Source organism: Moschus berezovskii, chromosome 23, assembly GCF_049115385.1.
Source record: "Moschus berezovskii isolate FMDL1 chromosome 23, NW_MosBer_1.0, whole genome shotgun sequence".
Taxonomy (NCBI): Eukaryota; Metazoa; Chordata; class Mammalia; order Artiodactyla; family Moschidae; genus Moschus; species Moschus berezovskii.
In genome coordinates this window covers 31,521,556-31,537,278 of record NC_142482.1, presented here as the reverse complement: position 1 = coordinate 31,537,278, position 15,723 = coordinate 31,521,556, and the positions used below count along the sequence as shown (strand labels likewise).

Sequence of the window (15,723 nt, the reverse complement as noted above, 5' to 3'; positions counted from 1 at the left end):
CAACGAGAGCACGCCTTTCTTCCCCACATCTTCACTTTCCTCTCATCCCTGGAACCCAAGCCCCACCTCACAGACGCCCGGGTTTCTCTTTACTTTCCTACCTTCTCCCTCTGTGGCTTCCCCAGGGTTCCCACTCCTTTGTCCCAACCACTGATTCAGGGCCTCAGCCTGTTGTCCACACGAAGTGCCTCCAGGTCCTAAATGACTCAGGAGAGAATGAAGACAGAAAGTGAAAGTGAAGCCGCTCAGTCGTGTCTGACTCTGTGCGACCCCGTGGACTGCAGCCCACCAGGCTCCTCTGTCCATGGGATTCTCCAGGCAAGAGTACTGGAGTGGGTTGCCATTTCCTTCTCCAGGGGATCTTCCCGACCCAGGGATCGAACCCAGGTCTCCTGCATTGCAGGCAGACGCTTTAAACTCTGAGCCACCAGGGAAGTCCAGGAATGAAGATAAATGGCCCCTTAATCCAGTCTTAGAGGAAAACCCAAAGAAGATAAGCAAACTTTCCTTTTTTTTAACTGAAAGATAGTTGATTTCCAGTATTAATTTCAGGAGAATAGTATAATGATTCAGAGTTTTTATAGATTACACTCCATTAAAAGTTATTACAAAATAATGGCCATAATTCCATGTGCTGTTCAATATATCCTCGTGTGCACGCTAAGTTGCTTCAGTCATCTCCAACCCTGTGTATCCCTATGGATCATAGCCCGCCAGGCTCCTCTGTCCATGGGATTCTTCAGGCAAGAAAACTGGAGTCGATTGCCATTCTCTCCTCCAGGGGATCTTCCCAACCCAGGAATCGAACCTGTGTCTCTTAGGAGGCTGGTTCTCTACCACTAGCACCACTGGGGAAGCCCTCAGTATAGGGATTTATATTTCTTATATACTTTATGCATGTAGTTTGCATCTCTTAATCCCCTACCCCTATATTGCACCGCCTTCCTTCTCCCCACTGGAAACCACTGGTTTGTTCTAGGTATCTGTGAGTCAGTTTCTGTTTTACTATACATTGTAAATGTATATATTGCTTTGTACATTCAGTTTTTCTTTAAGATTCCTCATATAAATGATATCATATAGTATTTGTCTTTGACATTTTACTAAGCATAATATTCTCTCTGCCATTGCTCTAAATGGCAGAATTGTTCTATTTTATGGCTGACTAATATTCATATATATATATATGTATATATATAGCAGCTGCCAGAGAAGGCAATGGCACCCCACTCCAGTACTCTTGCCTGGAAAATTCCATGGACAGAGGAGCCTGGTGGGCTGCAGTTCATGAGGTCGCTAAGAGTCAGACACGACTGAGCGACTTCACTTTCACTTTTCACTTTCATGCATTGCAGAAGGAAATGGCAACCCACTCCAGTGTTCTTGCCTGGAGAATCCCAGGGACGGGGGAGCCTGGTGGAAGGCCATCTATGGGGTCGCACAGAGTCGGACATGACTGAAGTGGCTTAGCAGCAGTAGCAGCATATAGCAACTGCATCTTTTTTATCTGTTGATGGGCATTTGGGTTGCTTCCATATCTTGTCTACTGTAAATAATGCTGTGTGAACATTGGGGTTCATGTATCTTTTTGAACTAGTGTTTTTATTTTTCTCGACAAATATCCAGGAGTGGAATTGTTGGATCTTATGGTAGTCCTATTTTTAGTTTTTTAAGGAACCTCCATACTGTTTTCCATAGTGGATGCACCAATAATGAACAAAGGTTCCCTTTTCTTCACATCCTCACCAGCGTTTGTTATTTGCAAGACCTTTTGATGATAGCCATTTTAGTGTGAGGCAAACTTTCTTTTACTGAGATGGAGCACCTCTGAGAACAAAACCATGGAATTGTTCTCCCTCTCTCCCCTCACTTCCCTCTCCCTCTCCCTCCCTTCACCCCTCCTCCATCTTACCAAAGACCACTTCTGTTCTGCCTTGAGAAGGGGCAGGCCTGAGGATGGGGGTGGGTGAGGAAAAAGACCTCAGGTCTTTCATGTCCATAATCTTTCCCTAACATGCACTTATTCCAGACCCGTTGAGGCAGGGCGGTCCATGTGCCACCCTGATGTCTCTTCTGTGCCCTTCTGAATCCATCCCTAAACATCGCAGGCAACGGCATGCTTTGATAATCAGTGGACCTCCATTGGAGTCCTACCTCCACCACTTACGTGCTTCCCCTTCTGCACCTCTCTTTTTTTCAATAAATGGTGATAATTTGACAAACTGCAAGCACATCATGCAGATGGAATAAGTAGTACTTGTAAAGGATTTAGCCCAGTGCCTGATACATAGACACTATCAAACTCACAGTGGATGCCATGGTCATTCTTCTCTGAGCAGTATTGTTTAGCAGGGCATCCTCAGAGATTTCTGGTTTCCTCCGCCTGTGCGTGAATTAAGGTATGTACAGCACTTGAAGCAGAGTCTACCAGGCAGTAAGAACGAGCTGCGTGTCCTTGGTGGGGGCGGGGGGGTGGTTATTCAGATGCATTTGTTCTCAGGACAAATATCGGAGTTGGTCTGTGCTTTGCTTTATACCCTCTACCCCCCCCCCCCCCCCCCCCCCCCCGGCTGAGAGGGCATTCTCTGACCGAAGCTGCACAAAGGAAAGAGATCGAATTGCTCTCCAGTGATTGGTTCTGTCCTCGAGTCCACCTACAGCAGTTTTCTCCCAAAATTAAATATGAGCCCATGGAACCAGAAAGGACTCTGAGAAAAATTTTGCAAAGGACTTCTCTCTCTGATATATCTTCCTCCCTAGATTTTTTTTTTTTTCAATTCCAAATCCCTCTTTCCACTTCTACTTAGAAAAGTGGTTCTTTCTTCACTTTCAGACTGATCTCGTGAATAGATGACTAGCAAATAGCTGTGATTTGGTTTGATTTTAATTTGTTTTGGCCACATCCCATGGCTGTCGGATCACAGTTCCCCGGCCAGGAATAGAACCTGGGCCAAGGCAGTGAACATGCTGAATTCTCACCACTAGATCACCAGGGAATTCCCACAACTGTGATTTCAGTAAGTCCCCCTGCCTTGGATCATGTCCTCTTTGATTTTGTCAGAACTTCCCTAGTGGACCAGTGGTTAAGAGTCTGAACTTCCACTGCAGGGGGTGTGAGTTTCATCCCTGGTTGGGAAACTGAGATCCTGCATGCCTCGTGGCACATCCACACACACAAAAAAAATGACAAAATGTAATATGTAGCTGTTAGTCAAGCTCCAACATGAAAAGAGGCATTTTCCATGCTTTAGGATGATAGTTAAACTTCAGGATGTGAGTTTGAATCCAGCCTCCACCTTTTACTAACTATGTGACTTTGAGCAACTTTCTTATCCTCTCTGTATGTTGGCTTCCTCAACTGTAAAATCAGATTGTTGCAAATATCAATGAGATAATCCATGTGCATCTACATATCCAACCCTGGACACAGTAAATGCTTAGTGTGTGTTACCTGCTTACTGTCACTTGACTTTCAAGCCATATCTTAGTCTCCTACTGAAATGTAAGGGCCTATGTTAAGCTCCCAGCGCAGTGTTTCTCAATGTGATATTTTGGAACAGACAATCCTACACATTGAGTACGTTTAGCATCTTTGGGCGTCACCTATTAAATGCCAGTATCCATACTCTGCTGCTGCTGCTAAGTCACTTCAGTCGTGTCCGACTCTGTGCGACCCCTTGGATGGTAGCCCACCAGGTTCCACCGTGTCTGGGATTCTCCAGGGAAGAACACTGGAGTGGGCTGCCATTTCCTTCTCCAATGCATGAAAGTGAAAAGTGAAAGTGAAGTCGCTCAGTCGTGTCCGACTCTTCGCGACCCCATGGACTACAGCCTACCAGGCTCCTCCATCCATGGGATTTTCCAGGCAAGAGTACTGGAGTGGGTTGCCATTGCCTTCTCCATCCATACTCTACCCAGGCCCTTTAACAGTCAAAAAAGAAAAGAAATCCCCATCACATTTCCAGACACTGTTGAGAGTGTGGCATATTTGATTGAGAAGCACACTAGTTACACTATGATAGTATTTATCAGTGAAAATCACTCAGTCATGTCTGACTCTTTGCAACCCCATGGATTGTAGCCTGCCAGGCTCTTCTGTCCATGGAATTCTCCAGACTACTGGACTGGGTAGCCATTCCCTTCTCCAGGGGATCTTCCCAACCCAGGGGTGGAACCCAGGTCTCCCACATTGCAGTTGGATTCTTTACCATCTGAGCCACCAGGGAAGCCCAAGAATACTAGAGTGGGTAGCCTATCCATTCTCCAGTGGATCTTCCTGACCCAAGAATCAAACCAGGGTCTTCTGCGTTGCAGGTGGATTCTTTACCAGCTGAGCCTCCAGGGTAGCCCAGTATTTATCAGGTGGTTCTCAAATATGGCAGAGTCACAGCCAGGAGTGACTAGTAGGGGGTCAGGTACCAATGTGGGAGCTGAAACAAGAGGAGTGGGGGTGGGGGAACAGTACAGAGATCACCTGCTACCCACCCCCTCCCTAGACACACACACTTCCTTTCCTTCCCTTTGGAAAAATAGGAGAAGACAAAATTGCCAGGAAATAACCCTGCTGCTGCTGCTGCTGCTAAGTTGCTTCAGTCGTGTCCGACTCTGTGCAACCCCAAAGACAGCATCCCTCCAGGCTCCTGTGTCCATGGGATTCTCCAGGCAAGAATACTGGAGTGGGTTGCCATTTCCTTCTTCAGGAAATAATTCTAAAATACTGCTAAATAGCATATCTGGATGAGGAGAGAGGTACATCTTTGGGAAACTTCCAGATGTTTTTCAGTAAAATTTGGTCCTTCTACTGAGGAAGCCCTTGGACCCCAAACCAAACCAGAATCTGCCCTGCCAGGACTGAGAGAGGGTTAAAAGACAGTAAGCTCAAATTCTGGCCAGTGCCTGGGATGGAGGGAAGGAAGTACCAGTCACCCCTCAACCCCTTCCCAGCTCCCCACCGTTCCCCTATCTGAGAGCTGTGATACCAACATCATTCTTGTTCTCCATCAATAGAAGTTGAGGCCAGACAAGAAATTCAGGTTAGGCTTTTGGGGCACCCTTGCTGCAGCAGAGGGGAGCAAGAACAAGTAATAGGTTACCTTGCTCCCTCCCCAAAGGACGGTGAGCTTGTTCCTTCCATGGGGTGAGTAGGGGTTGTGTCCAGGGGTCAGGCTGGAGGGGTGGCTTAGGTGGTGTGACCACTCCTTTGTGGTGTTGAGTGCAGGGGTGATCATGCACAGTACCTGCTTTTGTTCTGGGCTCTTCAGAAGTGGCTTCTCTGGTCTCTGCATCTTTTGCCCAGAATTTTCCCTAACTGGGCATACATGCAGTTATTTTTAGTCCCATGCAGTTTCTTTGTATTCTGTAGCTGGAGGAGAGGTGTGTCCAGTTTTAAGTATGGCAGTCCTGGAGCCAAGGTGCTCAGGTCCCAGGCCTGTCTCAGCTGGACCATGACCACGCACCTCCACCTCCACGGCTGACCATGGAGGGATGCTCCAGGGCTTGTGGGCCTCCCCTCCCTGCCACACGCTATCAGGTCCCAACCTAACACTCAAAAGGAAGGGCAATCCAAATGTGAACCCTTTCAAACACATTTCAAGTCATGCCGTACCTTTCCCTCAATCTTTGTGTTCAACCCCCCAACAGGCAGCCTGTTCGGTAAAAATAACCAACGTGAAAATTCCATTTTACTTATCCCATAGGTCAGGACAGGACCATGCCTGCTGCTTCCTCTTGGAAAAAAAAAAAAATTTACAGTAAAAAAAAATATTAGGGGGTGGGGGCTTGCAGCATCTCTTCAGCCTGACCAAGCCTGGAATGATTTTACTCCTGGAATTTTCTGTTTTCTTCTTAATCAGATATGAAGGGCTCTTAATCCAGGCTGCAGTGTGGCACTGAGCACCCAGCACTGCGTCCAGGGGTCCCCGTGGCAGATGCTCTTGGCACTCCCTTTGATAAGCCCCTTGATAAGAATGGATGATTCCATTCTTAAAATTCAGTCGAGACGAATAACTGGCACCTGCTTCTTCTCTGTTCGGTTCACAACTCACTGAGGGTTAGATAAGAAATAAGGGAGATGAGACGAATAATGCCAGCTTCATTTCTGATGAAAAGCTAAAGCTGAGAAGGTGGCTGAGCTGAGTGACAGTCATGGAGGGCTCCTTAATAGTGAAACCCAGGGAATTCTCTGGCAAGCCAGTGGTGAGGACTCCACAACTTCATTGCCTTGGTCACAGGTTCAATCCCTGGTCAGGGAACGAAGATCCTGCAAGCCAAGTGGTGTAGCTAAAAAAAAATAAATAAGCAAATCAAACAGACAACAACGACAACAAATACTAGCCAATGGCCTCCTGTTAAAAAATGAGAGTGAAATCCAGAGCCATGCAGTTTTACCCACTCTGTCTCAGAGACGGAAGGATGGAAAGAGTCAGACTGCCCTGCAGCACAGGGTCTTTTCTGCTGGGCTTGGTAAGTGACTTAGAGCACAACAGAGCCCAAGCCCTTGGCGAGCAGGGATGGCTCAGGAGAAGGGTGGCACCGAGTGAGCTGGCATTGCCGCTTCCTTTCCCCAAATGTACCCATCAGATGTTGCTCCTCTTCCACTGGGGAGGAGTGAAGAAGGGGTCCCAGGAATGGGCTAGTGGAGCTCCCACCCCTTGGGAAGACTCACTGGGACTGGGAAAGGATCCACTTGAAGAGTATGTGAGCAGGGGAGAAATGAGGCAATTCATTCCAACTTAGCTTGCTTTGGAACAAAGAACTTAAATGACCTGTGCCCCACTTATCAATTGCTACACACAAACTCTCCCAAACGCAGGGCTTGAAACAACAACAATCATTTATTTTACTCACAGATTTGATACTGGAGCAGGACTCAGGGGGACTGCTCATCTCTGCGTCTTGCAGCGTTGCTGGGTTGCTGAGCTGGGAAGAGGTGAATCAGCTTTCGAGGTGGTTCACTGCTTTGGCTGGGAGCTGGCGTGGTCATTGACTGCGAGCTCAGAGAGGCTGTGGTTTCTCTCCATGGGCGCTTGGGCTTTTCATGGGCTGCTTGGGCTTTCTTATAACATGGAGGTGGGGTTCCAAGGGTGAGCTCCTTGGCAGAGTGGGGAGAAATGCCTGGCTCTGTTTGTGACCTAACTCAGAAGTCACACTGGTGGCCTCTGCCATACTGTATTAGTCAAGACATCATAAAGGACTGCCCAGATTTTAGGGGAGGAGACTAAGTGGGAGCAGTCCTCAGGAGAGGAATGGCAAAGTTCTAGAAGAATTATGTTGGGCAGGAAATATTATGACCATCCTTGCAGAAGTCAGTCTACTGTAACACATGACTGTTGAGAATTCACCTTTAATATGAGAGACAATACAATTCAAGCAACAAGAAATCATGGAGGATCTATTTTCAGAGTCCAAAGTTACTGTCAGTGTTCAGTCGCTCAGTCATGTCCAACTCTTTGCGCCCCCATGGACTGTAGCCCACCAGGCTCCTTTGTCCATGGGATTTTCCAGGCAAGAATACTGGAGTGGATTGCCATTTCCAATCCAGGGGATCTTCCTGACTCAGGGATCGAACCCACATCTCTTACGTCTCCTGCATTGACAGATGCTTTACCACTGTACCCCCTGGGAATCCCAAAGTGACCGTAAGACGTGAAAATTAACTCAGTCTATAATTTGTGGCCCTTTTATGTTTATAATGTATTAAGTGTTGTCTTCAAAGAAGACTCATTGGCAAGGACGCCCTACCTGGAATAGTTAGGAACTGGCTGAAAACAAAAGAGACAGTATGCAGAAGGAATAAGTAGTCCAGCTTTAGCTAGAGAACAAATATTCACTAAAAACATGAGTTGCCATAAAAGAATATTAAGTTGAAACTAAGTTCTGTTTCAATAGTTTCTTGTCGAATCTGAAAACGGTAGAATCGTGAGAGGCAGAACTGGAGAGGAGTTGTGAGCACCTTCCTTGAAGTCAGGCCGACCTGACCTTGAACCTGACTTTGCCACTGATGGCCTGCATGATCTCAGTGTCCTCCCATATCATCGAGACCTTATGAAATCCCCATTATAGAGCTGTTGTAATTAAATACCCAATTTGTGTGACGTCCTTAGAGCTATGGTCTGGCATTCACAGAGGGCTCAGTGAGTAGCTGCTGCTGTGTTTCGGGCAGATGGCAAGTGTCTGTGACATCTCCTGTGTCCTGGCACCGAGAACACACAGAAAATAAGACAAATACCTGTCCTATTCCAGTAGTTTTCAGCTTAGCCGAAAAGTTAAAACTTAGCTACGTCTGTTTTCAGCAATGCCCAAGCCCGTGACAGTTCTGAAGACCTGGATGAGAATTTAACATGTGACCACGTGCCAAAAGATTTTGCATTTGCTTGCTGGGAATTCAGAGTGTGAATTTCACAGCGGCAGAAGGTAGAAAACTCTGATCTGTGCCTTTTCTGTGAGCTTCTGGCCCTGGCTTCCTTTCCACCCACAGGGAAAGGAGAGCTTGAATACAGACTAGAAGAGATAAGGGTGTGAAGGGCAAGCCTTGGCTTGTCCTTGAAAAGACATGCTGGTCTGCTTGGCCATCCCATGGGTCCCTTGTCACCTCCTGAACCCAGTGGGTCCCCAAGTAGGTTGATGGCATTGACATCATTTTTTGTGGTAGAAGAATTAGCTGAAGCCCAGAGGGAGAAAAAGGCCCAAAGCAGAACAATTCAATCCAGCAAGACCAAAGCTATGTCTTTTTATTCTGTCGACTCTCAGCAGCTGTTGGGCTTTGCTGGATTTTGATAGTAAGAAAATTTCCAAAAATAGAACCGAGAAATGTCAGCGTTAATGGGGTCACAGCAGTGAAACAGCTTTACTACCAAGCAATCTGACTTTGTTAACTCGACGTGAAAGTTGCCCTGCACAAGGTGTCTGCTTGTGCCTGATCCTCATCCCGAGTGTGGCCCCAGCACGTTGAGTCTAAGAGGTAAGCATCTCCTTTTGAATGGATAATTGCATTGCAGCTAGAGGTGTCTCTAAGAGAATGTTCTTTATCCTAGCCAGGGCAAAGAAAGGGTTTCATCAACACCTTCATTATGTATATTTTACTACTTTTGTTTTTTTTTTTTGGTCTGAAACCTAGCTTCTTTCCAACAGATGAGGCAAGTCAAGGGGCAGCATCTGGTCAGTCCCCTGGCCGGGGTCCCTGATGTCACCACCCCACCCCCTGGTCCCATGGTCTCCGTCTGGCGTGGCAGATCATCTATTCATCAGAGGATGAAAGGCTGCCACCCATTCATCCTTGTATCCACCCAACAGGCCAACGGATGGGACCACAGCAGCCACTAGTGTCTCTACGAAAGGCACTGCTTCTCTAAACATGAGAGCGTTGAAGAAAACCTGTGCAGAAAAACAAGAACCACCTCATCTGACTGCTTAGAAATTATGTCTTTGTCCCTTGTCTGAAGGTGTCTCTCATTAAGATTTGCAAAAGGTTCTGGTGGGGGTGGGGGTGGGGGAGAGAAAATTGTAGAAACCCTGGGAACAGTGACCTTCATCCCCGTCCACAGGATTTTGCTGTTCTCCCAGAAACAAAGATGAGACGCCAAAGACGAATGGGCGCTGGTGGCTGGGAGGGGCTGCAGAGCCGATCTGGAATGACTTCTCCCTTCTGCACCCTTAGCATCCCTCGCTCTCTTACCATCTCCCCTCACTGTTATCATTTTCCAACCAAACATTAGGATGCAGAATGGAGGAAGGGAGGGGGAAGCTATCTGCACACCAGCATCCTCACAGGGCCGCAGCCCCCTGCCTGTCACACCAAACCATATAGGAGTGGCTACTGACCCTCTGAAAGACAGAGAAGCATCTGGGGGTGCTGGGTACCAAAGAAGATGCCGCTGCATCCGAGTTGCAGGTTTGCATCCTCCTGCTGGTAAACTCTGTTTCCATCAAACAATCCAGTAAACTGTCAGGTGTTTGAAAACCGCTGGTCAAAGAAGCCACCACCCAGGTCTGCCCACCTGTCACCCAGAGCCTCTCCTGCAACTCAGGTGGAGCCGGCTGCACTGAGCTTCCTCTCCTTAGCAACATCTGCCGTGGTTCTTCTCCCCTGGGATTTTGATAAAAATGACAAACTGTTCAAAGAGAATGGAACAAACACAATTAAATGATCTGTGAGAAGCATCAGTGTGACGAGCACAGCTACAAGTACTTGCAGAATACAGCTTGTAACTTTGCTGTCGATTACAGGGGAGTTAGCAGACGGCCCACCCCTGTTCCCCAGTGGGGAAGCAAAGCCTCGCAGGGGTAACCCACACGGAAATCTCCTTCTAGTTCTGTTCCTGTCCCTGTTTTTGTCCCTCTCCTCGTTTTTGTCCCTCTCCTCTCCTGAATCTAAACTGGCTCCGTCGTCCCACCGTATCGGAGACGTCAACCTCATTGATGCAACTCTCTCTACCTCCAGTTTCACCCAATCCTGACTCTAACTTATGAGTCTTTATGAGCTGTATTTCTGTGGCTCGGCCTAGTTCTCTCCCCCTTTGCTGCTTGCCAAGTTCCAGGGAAGTGCTGGAAGTGTCACACTTCATCTTTGTGAAATACCCAGTGCCTTCATCTAGGATGTCGGTGGGCAGGGGAGTCCAATTAAGACTTCTCTGACTCTTATCAGAGAGGGAAGGCTCTTAGCAGGGTCTGGCTGTATCCATTTGCTAGGGCTGCCGTAACTGGACCACAAACCAAGTGACTTACACACGAGCAGTGTGTTGCCTCAGGTTCTGGAGGTTAGGAGTCTGAGATCAAGGGGTCGACAGGGCCATGCTCCCTCTGAAGGTGCTGGAGAAGGATCTGGTGCAGGCTTCTCCTGTAGCTTCTGGTCGTTCCGCAGATGACTGCAACACAGCTCCAGTCTTCCTGTGGAGTTCTCCTCAGATGAGGCAGGCATCCTAATTTCCCCGTTTTATCTGAACACCGGTCAGTTTGAAATAGGGCCCACCCTCATGGCCTTATTTTAACTTAGTCATCGGCAAAGACACTATTTCCCAGTAAGGTCGCAGTCGTACATACTGGGGGCTGGGACTGCAGCGTCTTTGGAGGGGTGGGATGCAGCTCAGCCCATCCAGCAGCTGACTCTGAACACTCCCATCGTTCCCGGCATCACCCTGAAGCTCGTGGCATTGTCAGTGCTGCTCGTTCCCTAATGTCAGCACAAGATTTAACACTATGCCTTGTAAGCATTTGCTGTTTTCACCACTGATGCTCACCAACGTGTGCACAGACGCACGGACATGCTACCCTGGTTCTGGCCATCCAAAGGGGCACTGTCAACTGCAGACCGAGGCTGACAGGCCAGATACATGGATTGGGCAGTGTCTGGCTTTGATCCTAGAGGGAGGGTGGGACTTCAGAAACTAGGTGAGACTATAGCAAATAAAGGGCTTCCCCGGTGGCGCTAGTGGGAAAGAACCTGCCTGCCAGTGCAGGAGATGCCAGAGGCACGGGTTCGATCCCTGGGTTGGGAAGATCCCCTGGAGAAGGGAATGGCAATCCACTCCAGTATTCTTGCTTGGAGAATTCCATGGAAAGAGGAGCCTGGAGGGCTACAGTCCATAGGGTAGAAAAGAGTTGGACCCGAATGAAGCGACTTAGCATGCATGCATAGCAAATAAAAGTAGCTGGTTGGATGGGTATAAAAACGTGGCTGTTGTGACTGATGGGAGACGATGCAGAATCTTTTGTCCTAGAGTCTAAGAAATGATGACTCGATCCAGTGATACCTGGAGAGCCGCTGACCCGGTGGGTGACTGGGGAGACATTGCTTCTTGGTGTTTCCCGTTCGTGAAGGATGGGAAAGGAAGGATAGGATGTCAGAAGAAGATTCAGAAAAGTGTGTCAGCAGTTAAGCTGAGAAGTGAAGAGCATGCAGATTGAGAAGGTCCTCTGTGCCTGTCCCCCCCTGGACGCCTTCTACTTGTCTTTAGACGCAGCTCAGCTCTCGCCTCCATGGGGAAGCCTTTCAGAGTTACTTGCTCCTTGCAGTTGGGTACCCTTGGCTTATTTTGCCACCCTGGCACTTACCATTGCATTTTGCGACACTTTGTTTCCACGTGCTGTCACTGCACTATGCTCTTGCGAAAGATGCTGATGGTTTTGACTATGTCTTGTGATTAGCAATGGGTCAGACCATGGGAGATGCTCACTCGATACTTCCTGAAAGGAAACAGATACAGACAGGAGGTCAATCGGCTACTAGTGAAGTGATTACAAGAGAAGCCAGTCAAAAAGAGACCGATAGACTCTTGGAACTGGAGGGGCCTTGACTATCATCTAATAACCCCATTATCCAGTAACCATGGCAAATCCAAGGTGAGTGGAGATCTTACCTTACTCCAGCCTGGGGCAGCTGTTACCATAGGAAATTGTCCAGAAGGAGGAGGACTTGGAGAACCTTCTCCGAAAGATGAAGGAGTGAAACGATGAGTTCAAGGTTAGCTGTTAGCAGCCATGCTGGGAAATAGAAGAGAAACAGGTAACTTACAGCTGGGCCCACTGAGTCATCACCCCAGCCCTTCAGACTGTTGTTACTACCATTTTTAAGTTTACAGATATGGAGGCTGAGGCTTAGGGAGGTGAGGGGGCCTGCCCGGGGCTGTACAGGTGCCCGCAGGTAGGCTTGAGATGGAGACAGATCCATCTCATTCCACTTTCCGACACCATCTCCCAGCATCTCTCGAGACATGTTAAAATGCCCCCTTGCTTCCTAAACAAACTTCACCAAATAATCGGTTAGAATTCCCTCCCGCCTTCTCACCCCCGATCCACTTGCTTTTCAGGAGAGAAGTATGAGCTGCACGCAGGGACCGAGTCCACCCCGAGTGTCGTCGTGCACGTGTGTGACAGTGACATCGAGGAGGAAGAGGATCCAAAGACATCCCCGAAGCCAAAAATCATCCAGACCCGACGTCCCGGCCCGCCGCCCTCCGTGTCCAACTGAGCTCACCACTCCGCCTCCAAGAAAATATCCGTCTTCTCTTTACCATGCTTTTTTTTTTTCCTCCCTGTTGTTTGTTTGTCGAAAAAAAAAAAATTGCCTTTAAATCCCTGGGTGTTTGGTTGTTTGAAATTCCTTCGTTGTAATCAAGCCTCTCGGACAAAAGGGCTAGGAAAAGGTGATGAGTTTCCTGATCATATCATACCCACCGAGTATAATCCATTATTTAGGAGGTTCTAGGGGAAAAAAAGTAGTATTTTCTTATTAAATGGTCAGCACAGCCTATATACCTTCATGCTCTCGTGTGGATCCAAGCCGGAGACATCAGTGACAAATAGCTCCTGTGTTGTTTGTGAACCGTTCTAGTCCCAGTCCTGATGTGTGCGCGTTGTTTTTTCTTCCTGGCCACTTAAGTAGGACCATAAGTAAACTTGACTTTGATTGCATGAGATTTCCCTATCTGGTCTCCCCAATCCTCTGCATCCCAACATTCCCAGGACATGCATGATCACCAGCATTTATTTTTGTGATTTGAGGATATACTATAAGTCACCAATTGTCAGCATCCAGTCATGTCCTATCTAGGTTAGCAAAATTATCAGCATCCTCCAGCTTAACAAGTCTGGGTAATTGTCACTCTTTGGAGTCAAAGACTTCATAGCTCTGTGAAAATTCCTGGAGGAAAAACTGAGCTTGGCCCCAAAGATAACCCTCAGTAGATTTTGAACATGATTCCCTTGTCAATCTTTCCCAACCTCCTTGGGGAGGCTTGTCCAGGGTGATAGAGACCGATTTCAGACAAACCTATTTATTACAAAAGTCTCATGGTGTCTGAACAATTGTTTTTTTTTTCCTTCTCTTTGTATATTTGTACAAATGTATCAGCTGTGCTTTTAAAAATCTGGATGTTTTTTAATTTAGTGATTCTTCAGCCATTAGCTGCTTTAAAACATATGTGCATTGCTTATGAATGCATTCATATACTAATACAGGTAATCTGATAATATTACACTCTATTATGTATAATGCTGAATTTTGAAAGGGCACAAAACTTCTCTTGCCAATATATAAACAGTTAGCCAACATCTTTGCTATCGAGACCAGTTGTTTTTAAATAAAGTGAAGAAGTAAGTGTCAGCTGCAGGCAATTGGAAGGCAGCTGAATCAATGTAGCAGCTGCTGAGCATGTTCGAAGGGAAAGATGGATCCATAAATGTGTGTGCACGTCCTACTCATGCAATGCTCATATTGCTCAAAAGCGTATTTGTTTTTGTTACATGTGATTTTTCTATTTCTCTAGCCCAAAGTGCATTACGGAAGATACACCTATAGAACCATTACCTTCTGCTCAATGTGCCAGGCCTCATCTACTCCTGTATGTTCAGTGACTTTCTTTAGATGCAAATGTCAATTACAATGGAGTGGGGAAACACTGTCACCCAAGCCTCAGAAAAACACACGAGAACAATAACACAGCCACCGGATGGAGGGATTGGTGTGGTTTTTGGTTAAGGTGTATGTCAGTTTCATCAGAAACTGAAAACATTAGACTGATTACTCAGAAATAAAAGTCCGTTTTACTGTGAATATAGCAATATAGTACTGGACACAGTACAGGTGAAACTGAGGACAGCGCTGCTTGTAAAATCCTGAGTTTCCATAAGAAAAACGAAGGCTCCTTTGAAAAATAAAATCTGAGGAGTATATAATAAGCAAATGCTTTGACTTTCCTTTGCTGTGGAGGTTTTTGGTTTTTCACGGACAAATAAAAAGGTTAGACTTAATAGTGGAGAATGCTGCCCTCTAGTGGAGAAAGCTGAGAACTACAGGCTTCAGCCATAATTTTGTGCTGACTCTTCTCAATTACTTGTGGGTTCTTTGACTTTTTAAACAACTCAGAATTTTCAGAAAAAGGCAGATTCTAGAGAAATCTGGATGAGAGAAACTATTTTGAAATGACTTTTCAGTGTTTCAAAACAGTTCCGTCAGACGTTTCCAACCAAATTTAGTCAAAGTTGAAATGACAGTTGTGTCATCAAAAAAATGACCCAAGTGGTTAGTCTTGGCCACACTTATTGCAAAATGTCGATGTTAATCTATCTCAGATCAAGTAATTCTCTCATGATATTGGGTTTGGGGAGGTGGAGAGAGGTACATATCCCAGGAGATGGGGAGGAAACAGACAAGACTCCCCTCCAAGCATTGTGAAAGTCAGAATTGCTTCAGTAGCCCCCTAACCCACAGGATGAAAGCCTCTTCAGCACTGTTTTAAGTTTGAAAAGTTTAACTGTGGAGGGGGAGGGGAAGATTCCCACCAACTGAATCATTTGTGCACGTGTAATAGCTCGAAGAGCTTAGATTTCAAATACAACTGGTGAATGACTCTGGCCATGTAGTGTAATTTCTGTGTTGTCTGCCTGAATCGGATCTATCTGATGGTGAGTGTGGAAGAGGGAGACTCAGTCTATAGTCTTTCCAAGACATTATGAAGAGATGAAATGAACTCAGCTCTTCCTGAAAGGGAGGGGGAGGGGCGGGGGGAGGGGAGTGGGCAGAGCTGGTTGGCAGCTTGTCCCGAAGGAAGAGGAGTTTGAAGGGGTGGGTTTGGCTCTGATAAGGGGTCTGGGAGACACCCCGGTTTATTGTCATAGCTTAGCCAGCTTGATCCCGAGTGTACATGGACTCTTTTAAAATAAGCCCCACTCTCTTCTTTAAAATGCTGTCATAGACCTGAAAGTGAAAGTCGCACAGTCATGTCAGAC

The 15,723-nt window shown here is 46.9% G+C and overlaps 1 protein-coding gene across 5 annotated transcripts in view; it reads left to right on the top strand.

Annotated features, from left to right (window-relative positions):
• RCAN2 (regulator of calcineurin 2) overlaps positions 1 to 15,348 on the top strand; it is a 302,524-nt gene extending 287,176 nt beyond the window's left edge. For all 5 annotated transcript variants that reach the window (XM_055407205.2, XM_088831508.1, XM_055407203.2 and 2 more), the window contains one exon: positions 12,804 to 15,348. In XM_055407205.2, the coding sequence (XP_055263180.2) occupies positions 12,804 to 12,964 (161 nt within the window). In that variant the 3' untranslated portion in view covers positions 12,965 to 15,348. The remainder of the gene's footprint in view (positions 1 to 12,803) is intronic.
• Positions 15,349 to 15,723: the final 375 nt, after the last annotated feature.